This window comes from Tamandua tetradactyla, chromosome 2 (genome assembly GCF_023851605.1).
Source record: "Tamandua tetradactyla isolate mTamTet1 chromosome 2, mTamTet1.pri, whole genome shotgun sequence".
Classification (NCBI taxonomy): Eukaryota; Metazoa; Chordata; class Mammalia; order Pilosa; family Myrmecophagidae; genus Tamandua; species Tamandua tetradactyla.
The window spans coordinates 74,400,880-74,421,051 of NC_135328.1; the positions used below are offsets into that span (position 1 = coordinate 74,400,880).

The 20,172-nt window shown below is 37.1% G+C and overlaps 1 protein-coding gene and 1 pseudogene across 1 annotated transcript in view; one reads left to right on the top strand and one right to left on the bottom strand.

Moving 5' to 3' along the window:
- The window catches only part of LOC143656424 (isoleucine--tRNA ligase, mitochondrial-like), a 21,298-nt pseudogene extending 13,422 nt beyond the window's left edge, over positions 1-7,876 (top strand).
- Positions 7,877-16,608: 8,732 nt separating this feature from the next.
- The window catches only part of LOC143656430 (uncharacterized), an 88,215-nt gene continuing 84,651 nt past the window's right edge, over positions 16,609-20,172 (bottom strand). Inside the window, exons 6-7 of the mRNA XM_077128565.1 lie at positions 19,624-19,774; positions 16,609-17,775 (exon numbers count right to left, since the gene is read on the bottom strand). Of these exons, the coding sequence (XP_076984680.1) occupies positions 19,637-19,774 (138 nt within the window). The 3' untranslated portion in view covers positions 16,609-17,775; positions 19,624-19,636. The remainder of the gene's footprint in view (positions 17,776-19,623; positions 19,775-20,172) is intronic.

Sequence of the window (20,172 nt, forward strand, 5' to 3'; positions counted from 1 at the left end):
GGGCCCATCGCCTGGTGCCCAGTCAGCCAGCACTATATTATTATTTAGTAAATATGTTTTAAATCAATCTACTTTTTTACCTTAATATATTTATTTTTCAGTGTCTACTCCATGTAAATAAAATGTGACTGCAGAAAGAAGAACTATGAATAAGTACTTATTCAAGTCTAGAGAGATGCAGTTGCCTGCTCTGAAAAAAGTTAAAGTCTCACAAACACCAAACTAAACTTTTCTGTGTGACATAACCAGAAATTTAAGAGGAAATTAGAAAGACAGCTTATTCTCATATTTGAATGCTCCTTAACATCCTATTTATGTCCCATCTAAAACCATTGAAGAACCAAATAGTAGTCACTACATTTCATAAAACAGGGCATCATCTTAACTCTCTTAATTTGGGACCAACTTGAAGTTGTCCTCTATGGCTATCTCTTGGTCGTAATTAATTGGACAACTCTGATTGAATATAGGCGTCAGATGCCACCACTTCCTTTCCTTGTCTCTGTCTACACCCCTGAGGCTGTAGAACATCGATCCACTTCAACTTCTGAATTTAATAGTTTTCCAGATCTAGGGGGTGCGAGGGTAGTTCAGTAGTAGAATTCTCGCCTGCCAAGACCCAGGTTTGATTCCCTGCCCACGCACTTCCCATACCAGGAAACCAACAAAAACAGACAAACAATTCAACAAACGGTGCTGCAATAACGGGACACTCACATGGAAAAGGAATGAAATATGACCCCGCCATAGAGCATACAAAAACAACAACAGCATAGCTTTCCAGATCTAGTCTCTATGGGACTTTTTGGAGACCTAGTGCAGGATCCTGCCCACAGTTACTACTCAACAGACTTGTGTTTTCTTCCTTCTTCCCTTTCAAAATCAGTTTCTTTTCCTGATGAGTGAAGGAAACATATATTTAATAACTGGAATTCCCCTGAGGCTCCCTCGTAGCTATGTGGAGACTCTGTCAATGCTTATCAGTTATTTTTTACTACTGTAACGATTTCATCATGAGCCACAATTATTATATTGGTGACATTATCTTACAGACCTCAGGGATTTGGCTTGGTCTGAGTATTCATAGATCCATAACTCTATCCAACTTAGAACATTGCTTTGACATTAGCAAACAGATACTCCAAGGACAGAAGGATTGTTTATGCTCTGAATTACTCTGAAACACCAGGCCAGACCTTCTACATGCACTAGACCAAGCTGTGATTATGCACAAGCTGAAAAATTATATTTGTGTGATATTCCCAGAGATGGGAATATAAGCTGAACCTTTATAACAATGGAAAGATCCTTCCGCAGGCATTTTTTTTACCTAATGTTGAACTTTTATCAAAGGGTTTTTTTTTTTTCCGACTAAGTGTTTCAAATAAATACTAACCATACAGTGTCTCCGCTCTCCTTTCAGGATATACAAACCACAGAATTCCGATGACTCACCCCAAAATAGCTTATGAATATAGCAGGGGCGGAAGGGCATGCTGTTTGGTTCTTTAAAACTTCCTGCCGAACTGAAGAAACTGAGAAAATGAACATACACAGATATTCGGGGACTAACTGTGAGTAATAATGAGAATTTAATCTCTTGTAGTGTTCTGGATTAGCCACAGCTTGCCTAGCATGTCCGGTTACATCCTGTTTGCTACACATGTGACTCCTCAAAAAAAAAAAATAATATAATATTAATAGCACAGTGTTTCATTGTGAAGACTGCTATTATCTGTGTCAATGGTTCCAGGACATTTGCAACCATTTGTAGGCTCATGTCATTTCTTGGAAGGATTAGAAACGAACAGCTTTATGAAACCAATGTGCTTTCACTGTGGCATGCCTTAAAATAAAAAGCCAAGATTCAATGTATGGAATTTTAAGGCTGCACAAACCCTTGAAAAGAGAGCAGAAAAAATGCTTTGACTAAAATCTTGGGATTTAATCCTCATCTTTACACCCACTATGTCACCTTTAGCAATTACTTGGCCTCTCTAAATCCCAGTTTCCCCATATGTAAAATTAGAGCTGTGTGAGGATTAAATAAGGGCATACATGAAAAGCATGTAGGATATTACTCCCTAAATAGTAGTCATTCTCATTATCCAGTGAAACCTCTTTCTTTTCACCAATAACGAATCTGAGGAGCAAAGTCATTAAATTACCTGACAGGGCTCACACAACTCATCAGTGACAATGCTGAGATGGGGAATCATAACGCTGTGGTTACAAGCAAAGGCCTTGGAGCCAGTCAGCCCAAGTTCAAACCCTAGGGCTCCTACTTGCTAGCTGTATGACTTTGGGCAAGTTACTTAAATTAACTGTGCCTCAATTTTCTCACCTACAAAATGAATATGATAATAGTATTTTCTTCACAGGGCTGTTGTAACAGTGCCTGCCCAAAGCCACTATTCAATAAATACTATTATTCTTTTTCCACTATGCAGATATTAGGAAGTTATGGTTCTCCCCAAAACAAATTTTAAAATAACATAAATATCAACAATACAAAATATTTAAAAACCGTATCCAGAAAAGCATCCCTAACTTTTAAAAAAAGAAAGAACTTAAAATTTTATTTGATGCAGTTTACCACTAGATGACCATAATATTTGCAAATGTCTTTTCAGAACCAGGTACATGTCTTCAAATATGCTTATGAGCCATATTTACCTTCTTTTATAAAGGAAGGCTACAAACAAATGACTTTTAAGTATTTCAAATGACTGAAGTACAGTAATTGCCCAGTTACTGAAAAGTCACTTTGGAATTTGAAAAGAACGCTACCATCAGCTGCTCTTGACATTTATGGAAAGAGTGTAATACAATGAAAAGTTACCCCTTTCCAGTCCAGGCTTTGCCCTTTGACCAGTCATATCCAGTTACTTAAATTTTGAGTCTCCATCTTCAAAATGGGCTCAATAAACTATGCCCACCTTGTTATAAATACTACATGAAAACAAGGATGCAACTTGCTTCCTAAATTGTAAGGTGTTATATGCACATTAGCGATTATTATGGCACTTTGATTGACTAACTTAAGTCAAAACTGATTTTGAAACAGTTAGAAACATGCTTTCCTTTTTTTGCTTATTATGTATTCAAAGATCATAGAGGCTCTCATTTTAAAACTCAGCAGAGAAGAGGAACAGAGAAAACCTTCAAATCCCAGAGAAAGAGAAAGAACTTGAAACTTAATACTGACGTGATAGAAAGACTTGCAAGACTATACATTTTATATCTCTGGGATGCACTTAGCCCAGAGCCCCACACTAGTAGCTGCTAAAGGCGCATTTGTTTAAAGAAACGATGGGACAATGAATGAGAGATTTTAGGATGTATTGTGTAAAGCCCCTCACCGACACCATTTATGCTTAGCCCCACCCTCTTAATAGCTAATTTGGAAGTCTCTGATCTGGATCCCGCTGTTGATGGCCTCCTAGAGTTAAATAACTATAACTGCTAGCACCGTCATAAAAAGGTTTAAAAACGTAGTCGTGGCACAGATAAAGAAGCTATCCCCATCCCATGATTTGCTCTTCCCTTGGCTATCCTTGGTCTTAGTGTGGTCTTTAAATTTTACAACCCCAAATTGGAACCAAGTGCTCAAAGTATCTTAGAAACCGTATTTCTTACTCTCAATAGACAATATTTTCAAAAAGAGTAAGAAAAGTATCCACATGGCCTTTATACACTCTATGTATCTTGAGGTGTAAGGAACAAATGTTTTGTGATTTGGGGCTAGGCTGGCAGCCTGGAAAAGTTACGGCTACGCACACCATCTAGGAAAGAGCTTGCTGTACAAAATGTTGTGGAAGAGTTCAGGGAGCACAGCACCTCAGGTTATGCCCTCCTGATCATATCACAATGAAAAATCAGACGGAGCATATTCAAGACTTCACAAGTCTGCTGGTGTCAGTCTCACTGACACTAACTCATTATTGGATGAAACATCAAGGCCTAGTCGTGCTGGTCGTATGTAACTTGCCATTTCCAGCCAAGTATCAAAGCCCTGTCAGAAATTGCCTCCCATCTTTCTTCCCTATCGTACCCTGAGAAATTCCTAAAACCGCAGCCATCATGGGCTGCTACAGGTGCCCACCAACGTGCATTTGCGCCTGGCTCCATCAACTCTCTCCTCCCCTGTTCTAGCTTTTCTCTACATCAAACCTCAAGCAGAAGCTGGAACGCTCTTCTTGATGGCTTCTCAATAAATATTAATTCAATTCAATCCAGTCACACTCAGAGATAACAGGTAGCAAGGATAACCAACATTCCCGAATATATCTGAACACCCATTTTTGCATGAAGTTAAGGTGATAGGGGTTGTTTCCAAACACAGAAACCATTTTTCTCAAATATATTGCATTAAGCCTCATTACTGATACTGTTTTACACTGAAACTTGATTAAAAAAAATTCAACATATCAAAGTGGGCCATGGTGGCTCAGCAGGCAGAGTTTTCATCTGCTATGCTGGAGACCTGGGTTCAATTCTTGGTGCCTGACTATGCAAATATATATATATATATTTCAAAAGAAAGTGGCCTTAAAAAAAAAAAATTCAACATATCTGTTACAGAAGCTCAAGGACCCAGGCAGAACAATTAAATCAGTAATAAAATTCTCCCAAAGTAGTAGATGGTTATGGATATCAAAGGTGGAGTCAACCCCCCCATGAAATACGTATTGGATAAAAATAGTTTGGAGCTAGCTCTTGTTTCTTAATATGTCTGAACAACACGTCCTCCCCTCTTTTGGCAGAATCCACGTCTTACTGGTTTGTGTACACCATGTGCTGCAAAGTTCTAGGAGCATAGATAGATATTTTATATTCACTTCCCTATTATTTAATGTGTTAATTTAAGAAGGCTTATATATTACTGTATCATAGCTTTTTTCATTTTTAGTAATTACATTTTAGTATAATTGGTTTCTTTTGTAATATTGTGTATTTTATTTTATAATTTAAAAGTAATTATTCTGAGCAGTCTATAGCTTCATCTGACGGCACAAGAATGGTTAAGAAAAAATTTTATGACTATTGAACATTTAATTTGATTTTTATTTTTAAACCCTAAAAATGGCACTTAAATATAATCCTTTCACAAATTTTGTTAAATATATTTTTATTTCAACTATTAGGTTTTACTACAAGAGTCTGCCGCAAAGTCAATAGTGAAAGAGGAAAGGAGCTCAGGGAGAAGGAAGAAGTGGGCGAGGTGTTTTGCAATTGATCAAGCTATAAGCTCTTAACTTCTTTCTTACCAAAAAGAAAAAAGAAAACAAAACCCTTGTTTGACTGCCTTTCAAACAGAGTCTGCCAGCCCAGGAAAGCACCTGTTCTTTCCCTTCTGTTTCCCTGTTGTTTGTTCTGTGCCTTGGCATAACATAATTAACATAATTAATTCCAAATTAATTCCAAATCACACATCTAGGAATTTATACTGGAAACTAGGTGTATTTTCAGTCTCTTGAGGAAGTGACGTACCTTACATTTACTACCTGATATCTAAAATATGACATATTTTTCAGACGAGTTTGGGTATTCTGTGATTTGGTGAACATGGCAGCTCTTAAATTATATTTTCTCAGGTTTTATCACATTCCCATCCTTCTTTCCAAAATACAGAAGTGAAATTCAAACATTTTCCCTGTACGCTTTTATTTTGCTCACTCTACCTCCCTCTCTGAACCTTTTCTACACTACACTCTCCTAGGTCTTATTTCCTACGTGTTTGTGTCTCAGGTTCTTTAAACACAGCTGACCCACCACACCCCAACCAGAACTTCAAAAGAAGCTCTGAACAGCACCGCTTGTTCTAGCTGGAAGATCATACTGAGTCCCTCCCTGTTTACTCTTGAAGTAGTTGGGTCTCCTTTCATCTTCAGTTCTCACATTCTGACACAACAGCCCAGCTCTGATGTCTGCTTCTGATCCTCTGTATCCCAGGCTCTCGCTGCAATTTTTATGCCATGCTGTCAGATGTCTCACCCTTTAATATTTTTAAAGCAATTCAAATCCATAAAGTACTTGGCAAATAACTTGCTAAAATCTTTAAAGAACCCTATTTTATGATTCAAAAAAGGAGTGAACTGTACATATGGGCTTATTGGGTTTTAGAATATTATCAATATTTTAGAGACATACCGCTCTATCTATGCCTATGTCACCAAAAAAAAAAAAAAAACTATTTAAGAAATTAACTTGTAAATAGAGAAATATTAGTATGGCAAATGCATCTATCTTTTGCTTCAAATATAATTTTTCTACATTTTGCTTCAACGAAATTTTTGTAGAATAGGTCAAAAATATTCAAGAAGCTCTCTGGGCTAGGGTTAAATCAAAGGGTTGTCACTAATGCCTTTTCTGGCCTATTTGAGAACAACTAGGTGGACTTTTTTAAAAAGAACTAATAAAGTTGACCAGATAAGGAGGTCCCACATGTACACATGTATAACTTTTTGTTCACCCCAGGCTACCTTCTTTTTTAAAAAACCCTATCGCATTTGATTTAACTTAGTTTTTTTGCCAGTAGTACTGATGGGAATTCATCCCAGCCTTAGCAGATTTGAAGAGTGAGCTAATCACAAAGCAGAGAAAATTCAGGGTCTTAGCACACTCTTTCTGTGTGGGGTGTGGCCACAGTTCCTTCCTGGGACCTAAGTTCAGGTGACATCAAGAAGGAGCATCTCAGGCCCCCACTAACACACCAGCAAAAGGATTTGCTCTCCTTCCTACTGATAAGGTCAATGAAAAAAAGTGTGGCCAAAGCCCAAGGGAGAGAAATCCTCTAATTGGGAGCTAAGATAGTATGTAGGTAATTAAGTGTTTGTTCAATTTAAGTAGACTATAGCCAGCTTGCCAGTCTGTCAGCAAGCGTGGGTGTCATGAAAACTCAAAATAGGACAGAGCTGGATTTCATTCAGGACTACTCAATCTTTTTCCAAAGATCAAAAGTGAGGTTAAATGAGTTGTATTGCTCAAGACAAAACAGCTGCACACGCCCGAGGGTAAAATCTTCCGTCTAGATTCCAGAATATTCTCCAGAACAGAATCTGTGCAATGATGACTTTTTATTCTTACGTAAACTGCTTTAATCTGCAGAACATGTAATGTACACAATTTATCAAGTATATATTGAGGAACAGTTGAAGCAGAAATCCCAACTTGTTGAAATAATTGCCGCTGAAACAGACACAAGTGATAATGTTGCTTCCAAGCCTTGACATGACAGAGGAAAAGTAAAAAGGAACAAACAAACAAACAAAAAAACCAAGAAGAAAAAAATCTTAAAATCATAGCATGTTACCACTGAAAGAAAATTGGAGGATTATCTGCTTTGGTAGGTTTTAAATGGGAGGATGGAGGCAGGACAGGGAGGTGTTTGTTTTGTTTTTGTTTGTTTGTGTGTGTGTCTGTTTAGACTGTTTTAAACAGCGTCCCCTGAAGCGCCTTTTCCAAATTGACTCAAATCAATTTGAAAACTATCCATTCATTTCAGCCCCCTTGTTTTATTTAACTGGAACCTAAGGTAGGTACCACGGTCTTCCAGTAAGAGGCAGAACAGTTAGTTAAGTAGAGAAACAAAATTTCTTTTTTGATCCATTCTGTAAAGACTGCAAATGAACCACGGAGCCAGGAGAGAGAGGGGAATGAATGGTGGCGGGTCCATCCGCCTCACCCCTCACACAGAGCCCAGTGCGGCGTGCAACCCTGGGCAGAGCCCAGCCAGCCTTGTCGAGATCTGCAACTCCGAGCACCGGAGATCGCCTGCCCTGCGTGGCCCAAAGGCCAGAGATGGTCTCCGCGGCCCGGGTGGCAGGATGAGCGCGGTGAGGTGGGGCTCATTCACACAACAGCTGCTGAATGAATGCGGTACTGCCCTAGGTTGGTGTGGTCACTGCAGAATGGAGTTAGCCGTCCAATTAGGATTATAGTGTGTGTGTGTGTGTGTGTGTGTGTCACTGCAGAATGGAGTTAGCCGTCCAATTAGGATTATAGTGTGTGTGTGTGTGTGTGTGTGTGTGTGTGTGTGTGTCACTGCAGAATGGAGTTAGCCATCCAATTAGGATTATAGTGTGTGTGTGTGTGTGTGTGTGTGTGTGTCACTGCAGAATGGAGTTAGCCATCCAATTAGGATTATAGTGTGTGTGTGTGTGTGTGTGTGTGTGTCACTGCAGAATGGAGTTAGCCATCCAATTAGGATTATAGTGTGTGTGTGTGTGTGTGTGTGTGTGTGACTCCAAGCTAGAAAAAAATCCCCAGAAGGAAATCCTTTAGGAAAATGGTGTTGGGACGTTCCAGAACTGCTTGATGGAATGAAAATCCTGTTTGATTGGCAAGACAGTGTAACCATCAAAATTTCTTTTGCAAATGACGTCTGTACATTACAAAGGTTTGAGAAATACTCTGGCTTGGCTGCATTACAACTATTTTAGAAGAATAATGATCAAAAATGCCTTGGATATGAATGTTGGTCCAAATTATAAGGACCATAAGAGGCTGACTTGATGCTCTGAATTAAGAAATGAGTATTTCTGAATAGCTGAATCAGATGAAAGTGTCATAATTGGAAGGATCATTAAAGAACCTGTCAGCACTCTTTTTTTCCCCCAAAAGTTAAATATTTAAACCAGTCAAAACAGACAGCTGTTTATCTTAAAGTTAATACTTTTCCAGGGATACGAATGACTTACTAATTGTTAATTTCATACAAAAAATTTCTATTAACTACCATGTCGTAGGAGATACAAAAAAAAGATTAAGTAGGGATCCCGAAAAGTTCTGCTGGGGAAAGATAATGTGTATACTATCTGGTTACATGCAAATCAGTGTGCTGCTATTTGCCAAAGTGGATATAAAAATTTAGTATGAGATAAAGTTGCTATTATAAAATCAGTAGGGAAAGGAAAGAGTATTCATTTGGTGATGTAGAAATGAATTTAAAAATTTTTTGTTAGCGCATCCCCCCATGCCATAGTCCCCAAACTATTTTATGAGGAATAAAGAGTTAAGTACTAAAAAAAACTCATGACTCAATGCAAAATAAATTTAAGTATACATTTATTATCTTAGGATGGAATGGACTTTCCAAGTAAAAGCTTTCTAAGAAATCACAACAGCAAAAGACATTGGCAGGCTTGACTATGTAAAAATATAAAGCTCATTTAGAACCAAACAAATCAAATAAAATCAAAACCTAGGAAAAGTATTAACAACACAGGATACACAAAGAGGTTATATTTTAGACGAAGTTTTAACAAAATGCTAAGATGAACCCTGAAACAGAAAGTTGGGCAGCTATTATGAATAGGCAAATAATTACAATTATACATATAAACATTTGAAAAATACACAGGAAATGCAAATAAGTTCAGATGCAATATTTCTTACAGCAGCTGATAAAAATACATTTTTTACTGATAAAGTTCAGTTAAGATAGGCACTCATTTTCTGAAAATTGAATAGGAAAACAATTTCTAGAAAATAATTAGACAATAGATATAAAAGTTAAAAGTATTCATACTCTTTGACATAGTAATTCCATTTTAGGGAATTATGCTATGTAAATAGACATAGATTCACATTAAGATTTGTACAAAGTGATAATCATTGTCCAATAACTTGGGTAATGCATGAAATAAAATGTAAATTGAAATAGAGGGTTACAAAGAAATCCCCATTTTGCACATAATGCACATTTGTGTTTATTGTACGAATATATTCTCAAAGAAAACTATGGAAAATACCCTATAATGTTGTGTGTTCATCACTGGCCATGGATTATAATTGGCTTTCCAAGCTTTCTAAAAGGAATATGAATTACTTTCATAACCATAAAAATAAATATTATAATGTAGAAAATGCAAATGAGCAAAAATAATAAATCATTCAACAGTTTCAGGAAATGAAATAAAGCACTACAAAAATTTTAAATGGACATATTTTTTTTTAATTATGTGATTTAAAACTAAGTAGGACATTTGCAATTTATTCCCAGAGACAATACTTATTTTCACTGCAATGATGACAAATTGGTCATCATAATAATTAATGTTAGCTTCATCATTATCCTATTATTATATATGATTCTCCAAATAAGTGTCCTTTATGTTTTCCAGTCACTTTTCACATCATCGTTGCATAATAATAATAAATGGGACATACTGTTAAAAAATATGAGGCAATCAACTAAATTCAAAAATGGATTTGAATATTAGATACTATTAAAGAATTGTGTTGATTTTCTAAGATGCTATGAAAATGTTCTTATCAATTAGTAAGCATAATGAAGTATTTATGGGTCAAATAACACAATATTTGACATTTACTTAAATACTCCAGTCCTACCCCCAGAAACTGGGGGATGGATGAAACAAGACTGATAGAATGCCAATAATTATTGAACCTGAATGATGGGTTCATAAGAATTTATTATACTTTTCTTTTCCTACCTTTGTGTTTATTTTAAATTCCCCACAATAAAAAGCTTTTAAATGCCATGGCACTAGTTTGGGCAGCTGCTAATAAATATATTATGGATGAAAAGAAATTGTCCCAGAGAAATCAGACAGAATGACAGCTTCTAAGACAGTAAAATTTTATTCTCGGTATTCTTGCTTGTTAAAGTGTAAAATACCACTGGCTTTTGAGCTCTCTCCCTTTCTCTGGCCCCCTCCTACATTCTCCTCTTTTCCCTTGACAATATGTGGCATTACATGACTATCGGAGTAGGGAGAGTCATAGTGACTATCAAAGTTTTTTAAATCTCAACAACTCTTAATGCTTATTATACTTTTTTAAAAAGCGCTCACTTTTACTTTTTGTCAGACTAATCAATGTTCCCAACAGTTATGGATGTGAATAAAAATTTATTTGAATAACTGGTGTCAACATCAACCTTTAAAAAAGGACCATCAAAAAAAATTGCTCCTAATGTATATCCTGTAATGCATTCTTTGTTGCCACAGTCAGGGGCAGAGAATGAGAGGATCCTTAAGATAGCATGGAATGATGTTTTTTTGTGTATTATTTGCATTTTGATATTTTTTCTTGCTACTGATTTGATTTGGGAGTCACTATAGAAGCATCTAAATTTTTTTATAGAAGAAGAAACCTCTTCTTGCTCATGAAAATCTCTTATCACTTCCAAACGAATATGAGTCATCTGCCTTCACATGGCCGGACTCACATTTCTGAGCAGTTTGTCCTGCCCCAGGCACTTAAGCTAGTTGGTCTATATTAGTGGTGAATTTGCCGTGCAAAAACAATCAGATCTGAAGGCATCAGGCTTGTTTAGTTCTGTCACACGCTCAAGTCCCTCACCAGCTCTGAACTCTTGGCTCTGTGACCTAGCCTCCAACCTGCCCTCTATCACTGTGGTTCTTGATGTTCATAATTTCTTTTTTGTTTGCACCTCTCTTGGATTCTCCTAACAGACCTTGATTTTGCATGCTTTCAGTTATTCTCTGCTGCCTGAGCATTTGTGCCTGTGAATTCTACCTTCCTCTAGGCCTTTGAGTCTTTTCACCTTCCCTCCCTCCCAGTCACCCCAGCAAGAAATGAATAAAGCTCAGCATAGTTACCTAATGCTCCCAAGGCCAGAGTTGTGACATCTCATCCACCAGCTCTAAACATATGGCTCTCACAACAGGGTGGCTGTGACAAAAGATTTATTAAATATATTGTGATAAAATACATTTTCTGGGATGTTTTCGCAATCGCTTTGGCCAGAAGGAAAGGACGTGGGCTTCATTTAGTGACAGGGACAATGAGGCACCTTTAGAGTTTGATGCTTTTCAGAAATATTATTTCCCATGCTCAGGGCAGGCAATGCTCGGTTATGCTGTAATGCAGGAAATGAGTAAAACTTAAACCTGAAACTAAAACCAAAAGCTTCATTTGAGTCAATCCTTTCTAGCTGTGCCATAACTGAATCTCATTCCGGAAAAGCTGACCAGATTTTCTTAATGCCTTTAATTTAGATTTCATCTCTTTTTCCTCACTTCGCATTCAAAAATTGTGTAATTTAAAATACTTTCCCTTCAAAAACTCACCATTTCTGTGAAACTTGTTCTCTAACTATTCTATTCAATTCAACAAGCATTTTCTAAGCATCTGATTATGTTCCAAGTCCAGGAAAATGTTGATGTGTTGTAATAATCACAGTTAACATTTATTAAGTGCTTACTCTATGTTAGGTACAGCAATTTGAATGTATTTTATTTTACCTTCACAGCAACTTTATGAGGTAGAGGAGCAATTTTTTTTTAACTGCTCAACTGAAAATTCCCCCTAAAATTATAGAACCTTTTAGGTAAAAGATAAAAAAATAAAAGTGGAGATCAATGCTAAAATATTTTCAAAGAATGTTAGATTAAAAAAATTAATTAAAAATGTGAGATATAAATGAGCAAATATGTAGTCTTGGAGGCAAATATTCAGAAGACCAGCTCCCACTTTGTTTGCATTTGTGAATGGTACCTGCCATTGTTGTCCTACCATAGATGTTTCATTGCTTTTTTCATTTCTCCAGGCAATGCTAGAACGCTCTGGTGAGAAGTCTATTGAAGTACAAGTGGAAATGACTAGTTCAGTGAGATTCTGAATTCACCATAATTTCTGAGGTCCAGACATACATACTGAATTTGGTAATACATGAACCATAAAGCACTCATGTTTTTTGAACACCTACGAAGCTAAGGGTTTTTTGTATTCTGTCTTATTCAATATTCACAAGATAGGTATTCACTTTCCTGTTTTATAGATGAAGACACCAAGATTCACAGAGGTAAGGTAACGAGCTCAAAATATCAAAGTTGTGATGTCTTTAGGAACGATGGCAGGGAAACTGCAAGGAACGTCTGTGAGTTTTGATGTCAGATCGATATGGGTTCAATTTAGAGCTCTCATGTATTCCTGCTAGATAACCTCGGACCAGTCCCATAACTCTGACTTCAGTTTCCTTTGCTATAAAATGTGGATAATAATATCTATTACATAGACTTGTGATAATTAAATGAGAAAACATATATAGTACACTCTCAATAGATGAAAATCTTTCTAATCCTACCTTCTGAGATTAATGTAGGAGGAGAAAACCAAGTCTGCCTCAATTGGACAATGGATCCCCCTCATATGAGAATCACTATACCTTAGAGGTAAAATATTGACAATTACAAAAAGAGGAAAAATACGAGGAAAAGGATGAAGAAGAAGAAGGGCAGAATAAAGAGGGCCAGTAAGAGATTTTCATATTAAATGATGCCATATCAGTGATGCTTGGTTTCACGCAATGTAAATAAAATTAGGCTGAATACATTCTTAAAGGAATTTACTGGAAGGATGTGGAATAGAGTTAGATAAGAATCAAAAGAAATGTGAATGATTAGACTTCTTGAAGAACAAGGAGACACCAGTCATCAAAGCAGGTTGGATCATCTCTTCAGAACATGGCCATGGAAAATGAAGCTGCCAAACATTTGCCTTCCTTAAATCACTCTGCTAGGGTGCATGGGTAGTTCAATGGTTTGAATGCCTGCCTTTCATGCAGGAGACCCAGGTTCAATTTCTGGACCATGTACCCCCCAAAAAAGAATAAATCACTACGCTAAGATTCATATTCCTGCAAGAGAGTATGACTTAGCCTATCTTGGGTCTTGGACCTACGTCTTGGTTGAAGGAGTCTAGTCACCATGAATAATGCTCTGGTATAACCCAAACAACAGCTCATAATTTGGAAGGCATGATTTTCCAAGGAAAATTGGGACCATTTAGAGAAGGACTAAGGAATGCTGACAAGGGAAAACAGAGTCCATGATCGGAGAGAAAAAGCATGTGTGTCTAGTTTGAGAAAATGTACCCAGGGAGACATAATTATGAACAAGCTTCTTTTATGCCATTAACCAAAATGTGTTACAAGTGATCCTTTATCTGGGGCCCCCATGAGATTGTAAACTCTTCAAGGGTAGGGCATTTCTTTGAATAGTTGTACCTCAAGGTCTGTTACATAGAAGGTTCTCTGTAAATCTTATACCCATACCACAGAAATTTTCCATTTCACCATACAAGAGCATAACCACAAAAATGTTACAGAGTTTGGGTTACCAAAAACAAAAACATTCATGTACATATATCCTGCATATAGGATCAGTAAAGTTCAAGGTCTGAAGAAGAATAGAATTAAACTTCAGTTTTCCATCTCTAGAATTAAGGAGTAATGTAGGTGGAGGAAAAAGGTCTAGTAAACAACAGTGAAAACATTAACTGTGCCCTTTAATATAAACAACTATAAATGAATTTCTGGCTAGTTGGGGTGCGAAAGAAGTTAACATCTCATTTAAAAAGTGAGTGAGATGCAGACAGAATAATGCTAGTCCTGTGAAGGACATGACAGTATACTAGCATTATTTACCCACTGTCAGGCAACGTGTGCACATTGTTTCACCCATAGCCTCTTGCCAGGTCCCCTCAGTGACCAAGAATATATTTCAGAGGACTAGAGAGATAGGCTAATAAAGCCTTGGGATATAACCTAAAGCATGGGCTTTAAAACCAAATGACTCATTTGGGGATCAAACTCCTGTGTGTCAGCATTGAGTGCTAGCAGTTAATAATAAATGACTTCCCCTTTACAATATTTATTTTGTTGAAACTTGATATGAGTTTTAGAGTCAGGATTTAACCAAAAATGTACGTAAGATTATTGGAAATTATGATGATTATTTTTTAGTTCAAATAAGTAATCACAATGTGACATTTCATGTAATTAAATGTGTCAATTTTTCTAAGACACTAGAAGTTTTTCTTGTCGATTTTAGATGATATTTAATGAATTTGGGACTATATATTCTATTAGTTGGTATATTTATCAAGCCAGCACCAAAATGTAGAGGAAAAGACTCATAAAACTAGAAAATAGGAAGAAAGTGCTCCTTTTCTGTCATTAAACAAATTTAACAACCTCCAGAACCTACCCCAATATCCTTATTCATCTTCTTTAAACATGGTCATTAGAGGTTCGTAAATATCATCTCCTAAAGAACTAAAGTTCTTTAGATATGTAGACTAAAATATTTTTGAGGTGGCAAATTACAGTTCATTAACAAAACATCAAGCTAAGGAGCATTAGCCCTTATCACAAAATTGTCAATAAATTGATTGTGTGATAATGGGACAAAAAAAGAAGTATTCATATAATGGCACTTATTGCCTTGGATTTCCGGGGTCTATAAAATGCTCCAGCTACCTCATGCCACCCTTCCAAGTGTGAAGCAGATAAGAAGACTTGGTCCCTCCCTTAACGATTGCAGGCCCAAAACAAAAATGGTCAATTGGTTTTTCAGGGCTAACAAAGTTACTTTTAAACTAAGGGTAGCATCATAAATTCTTTATGTTTCCATAATTCTTGTGTTTTCAAAGTTTTGGTGAGTGGAAAGCAAGTAACTATCTTAAAATTGTTCAGCTAGATAATATTTCAGTAACTTCCAGATTTCATATTTTATAAATCTATGAATAGCACCACATCTTCTTTCACTTCCCTGTTTGAAACACTTGAATGGCTTCCCAACCCCCAAATCTCTCGGCATGGCCTGCGAGGTCCTGTGATCTGTTCCCACCCCCAGCCCCCAGGCTTCATCTAAAAGGCCATAGGCATCAGGCCTGTGCACAGATCACTCCCTCTTGCTGGGGGTGAGCACTCAGTAGGCGGATGCTCTTAATCAATATTTTCAGTAAGATAGTGAATTTGAGTAGATTGTCCTATCCCTCATTCAATTTTTCAGTTCAGAAAACTGTAGATTGCTCTCCGAATTAGGTTACCTGCTAATGTGAGAACTGCTGGCTGTTCTGGTGAGAAGGCTTTACACTTTGGTATTCATTTTCCAAACTCCATTTCCTTAACTCCATCTCTTTTTTGATAAAACATTACCATACAGGTGTTACAATATTCCTGTCCCATTCTCCTAGAGTAAATATCCTGTTTTATGCAAGCTGAGAAACCCCTTGATACCCATAACTAAATAGAATGGACATCTTGGTCTGATCAGTGGCACATTTTGAAAATTATCTCTCAGGTTCCTGCTGCAGAGGGTACATTGCATCTACTTCGGATGGATTTTTTTTTAATTTTCTTCAGTTTGAGGGGGACATGCTTTCTCACACAGTCCCTGTAATGTGAGACTCATGTTCCCATTTGGAACCTACTGCTTTCTGCATACTGCTTAGAACCTCACATTCATTGGACAATGTGGCATATAGATTGTCTCTATCGCTGAATCGTTTGTTGCCGCTCCCAACCCCCCCTAATAATGCTTCTGTTGTCAACATATTTGGAAGGACCTAGGTCATCCCAGTCCCACTCTTACTAGGCATAAGTGCGATGTTTACCTTTTGAGAGATATATTAGGAAAACATCACATAACAGAGGCAAAAATCTGTAGAAATGTTCCAACTAAAGACTTAGTCAGAAAACAGATGTCTGAAAAGATGTGGCTATACCCAGGTTGGTCAGGATCACTGTACAACCATATCTCAGATCCACAACACACACACACATACACACATACACACATACCACAACAATAAGGAAAAAGACTAGCCTTGCATACTTTTAATAAACTGTAATAACAGAAGGAATGCTCATGTTTGGGCCCAGGCTAAGTTTGTGAAAAACCCGAGTCAGTCCAAGACTGAAACACACAGCAGGCACAGAGCAGACAGATTTATTAGGACTTACAAACAGGAAAGCATCTCTGGTGGCAGTGGTCCAGAGGGACAGTACTGTGCAGAGGGGCAGGAGTACAAGGGACAATATGTATATGATTGTAGAAAAAAAGCATTCCATATAGTATGAGGGCCATGGGCCTCTAGTATAATTACGGGGTCTGAAGACCTGATGTTTTACTAAGATTAATATTTAAGACTGAGATGCAATCAGTACCATCCTTCTACCATCCCCTTACATCTGTAATTACATTCTTTCTCTCCTGGAGGTGGGGGGGGGGTATTTTCTTTCTTGACCTTTGTCCTGGTCAAGCATACTGCTCCTTGCTTGGGGCTCATTCCCGTTTAGGAGGGGTCTCACTTCCTGGCTGCAACACCTTGACCTAATTAAGCAGAATTTGGATTGTGTGATTGAATTATCAGAAGAAGGAAACGGTCCATATAGGACCTAGAAAAGAGAAGCAAAAAGCAAGAAGTGGTCAGTGTATCTCACACATCATCTAAAGGAGGAGTGCTGGGAAACTTGAGCCTGGAAATTTCATGCCACTAGGCAGATAATAAAGATAATAGCTAACATTCATATATTATATAACATTCATATTTTAGGCCAGGCAAAGTTCTAAGCACTCTACATTCATTAATTCCCAGCAGCCAATAACTAGGTACTATTAGTATCGCATTTTCAGATAAGAAAGCACAGAGAGGTTGTATCATTTGTCCAGTAGAAGGAATGGAGCTGGACGTGTATATAGACAACCTGACCCAAGAATCTGCTCTGTAACATTAGAATTTACTGAAAGGGCAGAAGAGTGCTTCCTTATATCTTTGCAAAGAGAAAACTAGCATGCTGAGCATTCACAAATGGCTGAGGATTATGTCATGAGCTTTAAATGCAGTGTACTGGAAACAATGAGTCATATTATTGCTCTCCATTTTACAGGTGTGGAAACTAAATCTCAGAGAGGACTCTAGGAGAATCAGACAGTTCCTTGGAGAATTTGTCGAAATAAAAACCAGTGTCTTGGACCATTCCATTCATCCTTCATCCTGAAACAAAACAAGAAGAAAATTTTGTGTGTTAGATGGATCCTTGTGAGAGGGTCCAATCTTGAGTTTTCTGTCCATCTGGTCATCTGATTTAGACCAGTTGATCACACACACACTTACACACATACCACCATCACCACCACAGGGAAAGAAACAAAGGCAATTGTGCCAGTCTGAAACTGTTGTGTACCCCAGAAAGCCATGTCCTTTAATCTTCAGTCAGTATTGTTGCATGGGATCTTTTTTATTGTTTCCATGGAGATGTGACCCACCCAGTTGTGGGTGGTAACTTTTGATTAGATGGTTTCCATGGAGATGTGACTCCAACCCGTTCAAGGTGGGGTTGCTTACTGGGGCCCTTTAAGAGGGAACCATTTTGGAAAAAGCTTGAGAGCAACCAGAACCAACAGAGTCCACAGAGCCAGAGACTTTTGAAGATGAAGAAGGAAAATGCCCCCAGGGAAGCTGTTTGAAGAAGCAATTAGAGAAAGCTAGCAGACGTCACATGTGTTTTCCCAGGTGACAGAGAAATTCCAAAACATCATCAGCCCTTTCTTTGGAGTGAAGGTGTTTTCCTCTGGATACCTTAGTTTGGACATTTTTATGGCATTCAAACTGTAAACTTATAACTTAATAAATTCCCCTTTTTAAAAGCCTTTCTGTTTCTGGTGTATTGCATTCTGGCAACTTTAACATATTAAAACAGCAATCAGTTCAGTTCACCTATCTTCTGAACTGGTCAAATTGAATAATTAAGACCCATTCTACTGATTATGTGAGTCAATAGAGAATGTTCTGTTTGGTAAAGATGTTGTCTCAGAGTCTATAAAATTGAGCACGTGTTCAACATTCCAATTGTTTGTTTAGCACCATAATGACTTGTAGATGTAAGTGAGATGGTCCAAAGTTACAATGGCAGTCAAAACCAGAGCCAAGATAAGCATCCAAGAATAATGGAAGTATAACGCATTTTCTCTCCAAATATAATGCATTTACCAGAGACCTTACTTTTAAACACATTTACATTTTCTTTTAATGACAACAATAAAGTATTTTATAAAAGTGTCTTTGGAAAATAAAGATAAAAATTGAAATTCTCTAAAATTCACAATCCTGTGATAATCATGTTAATATCTGAGACTGAGGCAGTATTTTTCAATGTATGTATTTTAGATAACATTTGGATATTATCTAAATAATCCTTTACACATTATAGGATTTTTTCATTCAACATTTCATTCTGAAAATTTTTCTATGTTATTAAATATCTTTGAAGACTAAGGACTGCACAATATTTATAACACGGCTTTATAGCATGGCTATACCATAGTATATCTCCTATAGTTGGTTGCTACCATATTTCACTTATAAATCAGCGAAATGAAACATGCAAGGATACCAATTCATTACTCTGAACATTGGAAAATAAGGGATGAAATATTTTAGGATAATTCAGTTGTTGGACTGGGAAATTTTTCTTTATAGAAAATGCTAGCTAATAAATTGCCAAGGACTGGTAGAATTAGGAAAGTATCACTTTGTAAACCCTAAAGAAATAAAGGCTCTAGGCAAAGGTCATTGATGAATGCTGTGACCATTAAGCAAAAAGTCAGTGGGACGCTTGATGATACTCACCAGAACTTACTAATCAATCTGAGCATCATTAAAAGTGGGGCAACCAGAAGCCATGTGCCTTCTGGTGCTGTACAACAGGAAGTACAGAACACCACACATATAATTCTTGCAAAAAAAATAAAAATAAAAATGAACCTAACTCTAATCAAGTCTTTCACTTTAAGTATTAGTTTACAGGAAATAAGAGGGATAGAGAAAAAAGTGTAATGATACCATGAAGCAGCCATCAGCTGAATCTAGAATGCAGGACACTCTGCAAGACAATTGGACTTGCAGACTGGAAGAGGGAGATGTTTGTTATAGATTGAAAGAGACTTGAGAGACTTGCTATCACCAAGTGCAGCATGCATGCCTTGTTTGGATTCTGAAGTGAAAAAAAAAACAATTCTAAAAACACATTCTTGAGACAATCAAGAAACTTGAATATCAATTGTCAATTTTCTTAGGTTAAATATGGTCTTTGGTTACTTTTTTAAGCTTTTACCATGCAAAAATGTTCACAAAAAAAATAAAATACTTTGGACTCACTTTTAAATACTGTCTCAGAAAGAGAGAAGAAATAAAGAAAGAGAAAGAGAGAAAGGAAGGGAGGGATGGAGGGGGAGGGAGGGTAGAAGGAAGGGAAGAAAAATAGGAAAGAAAAGAGGGAAGGAGTGGGAATGAGGAAAGAAAGGCAGAAAAAAGTTAAAATAAGATTGCGAAAATAATCTTTGGTGAGGCTGGGAAATGGGTGCTTAGAGATTAATCATAATATTCCTTCTA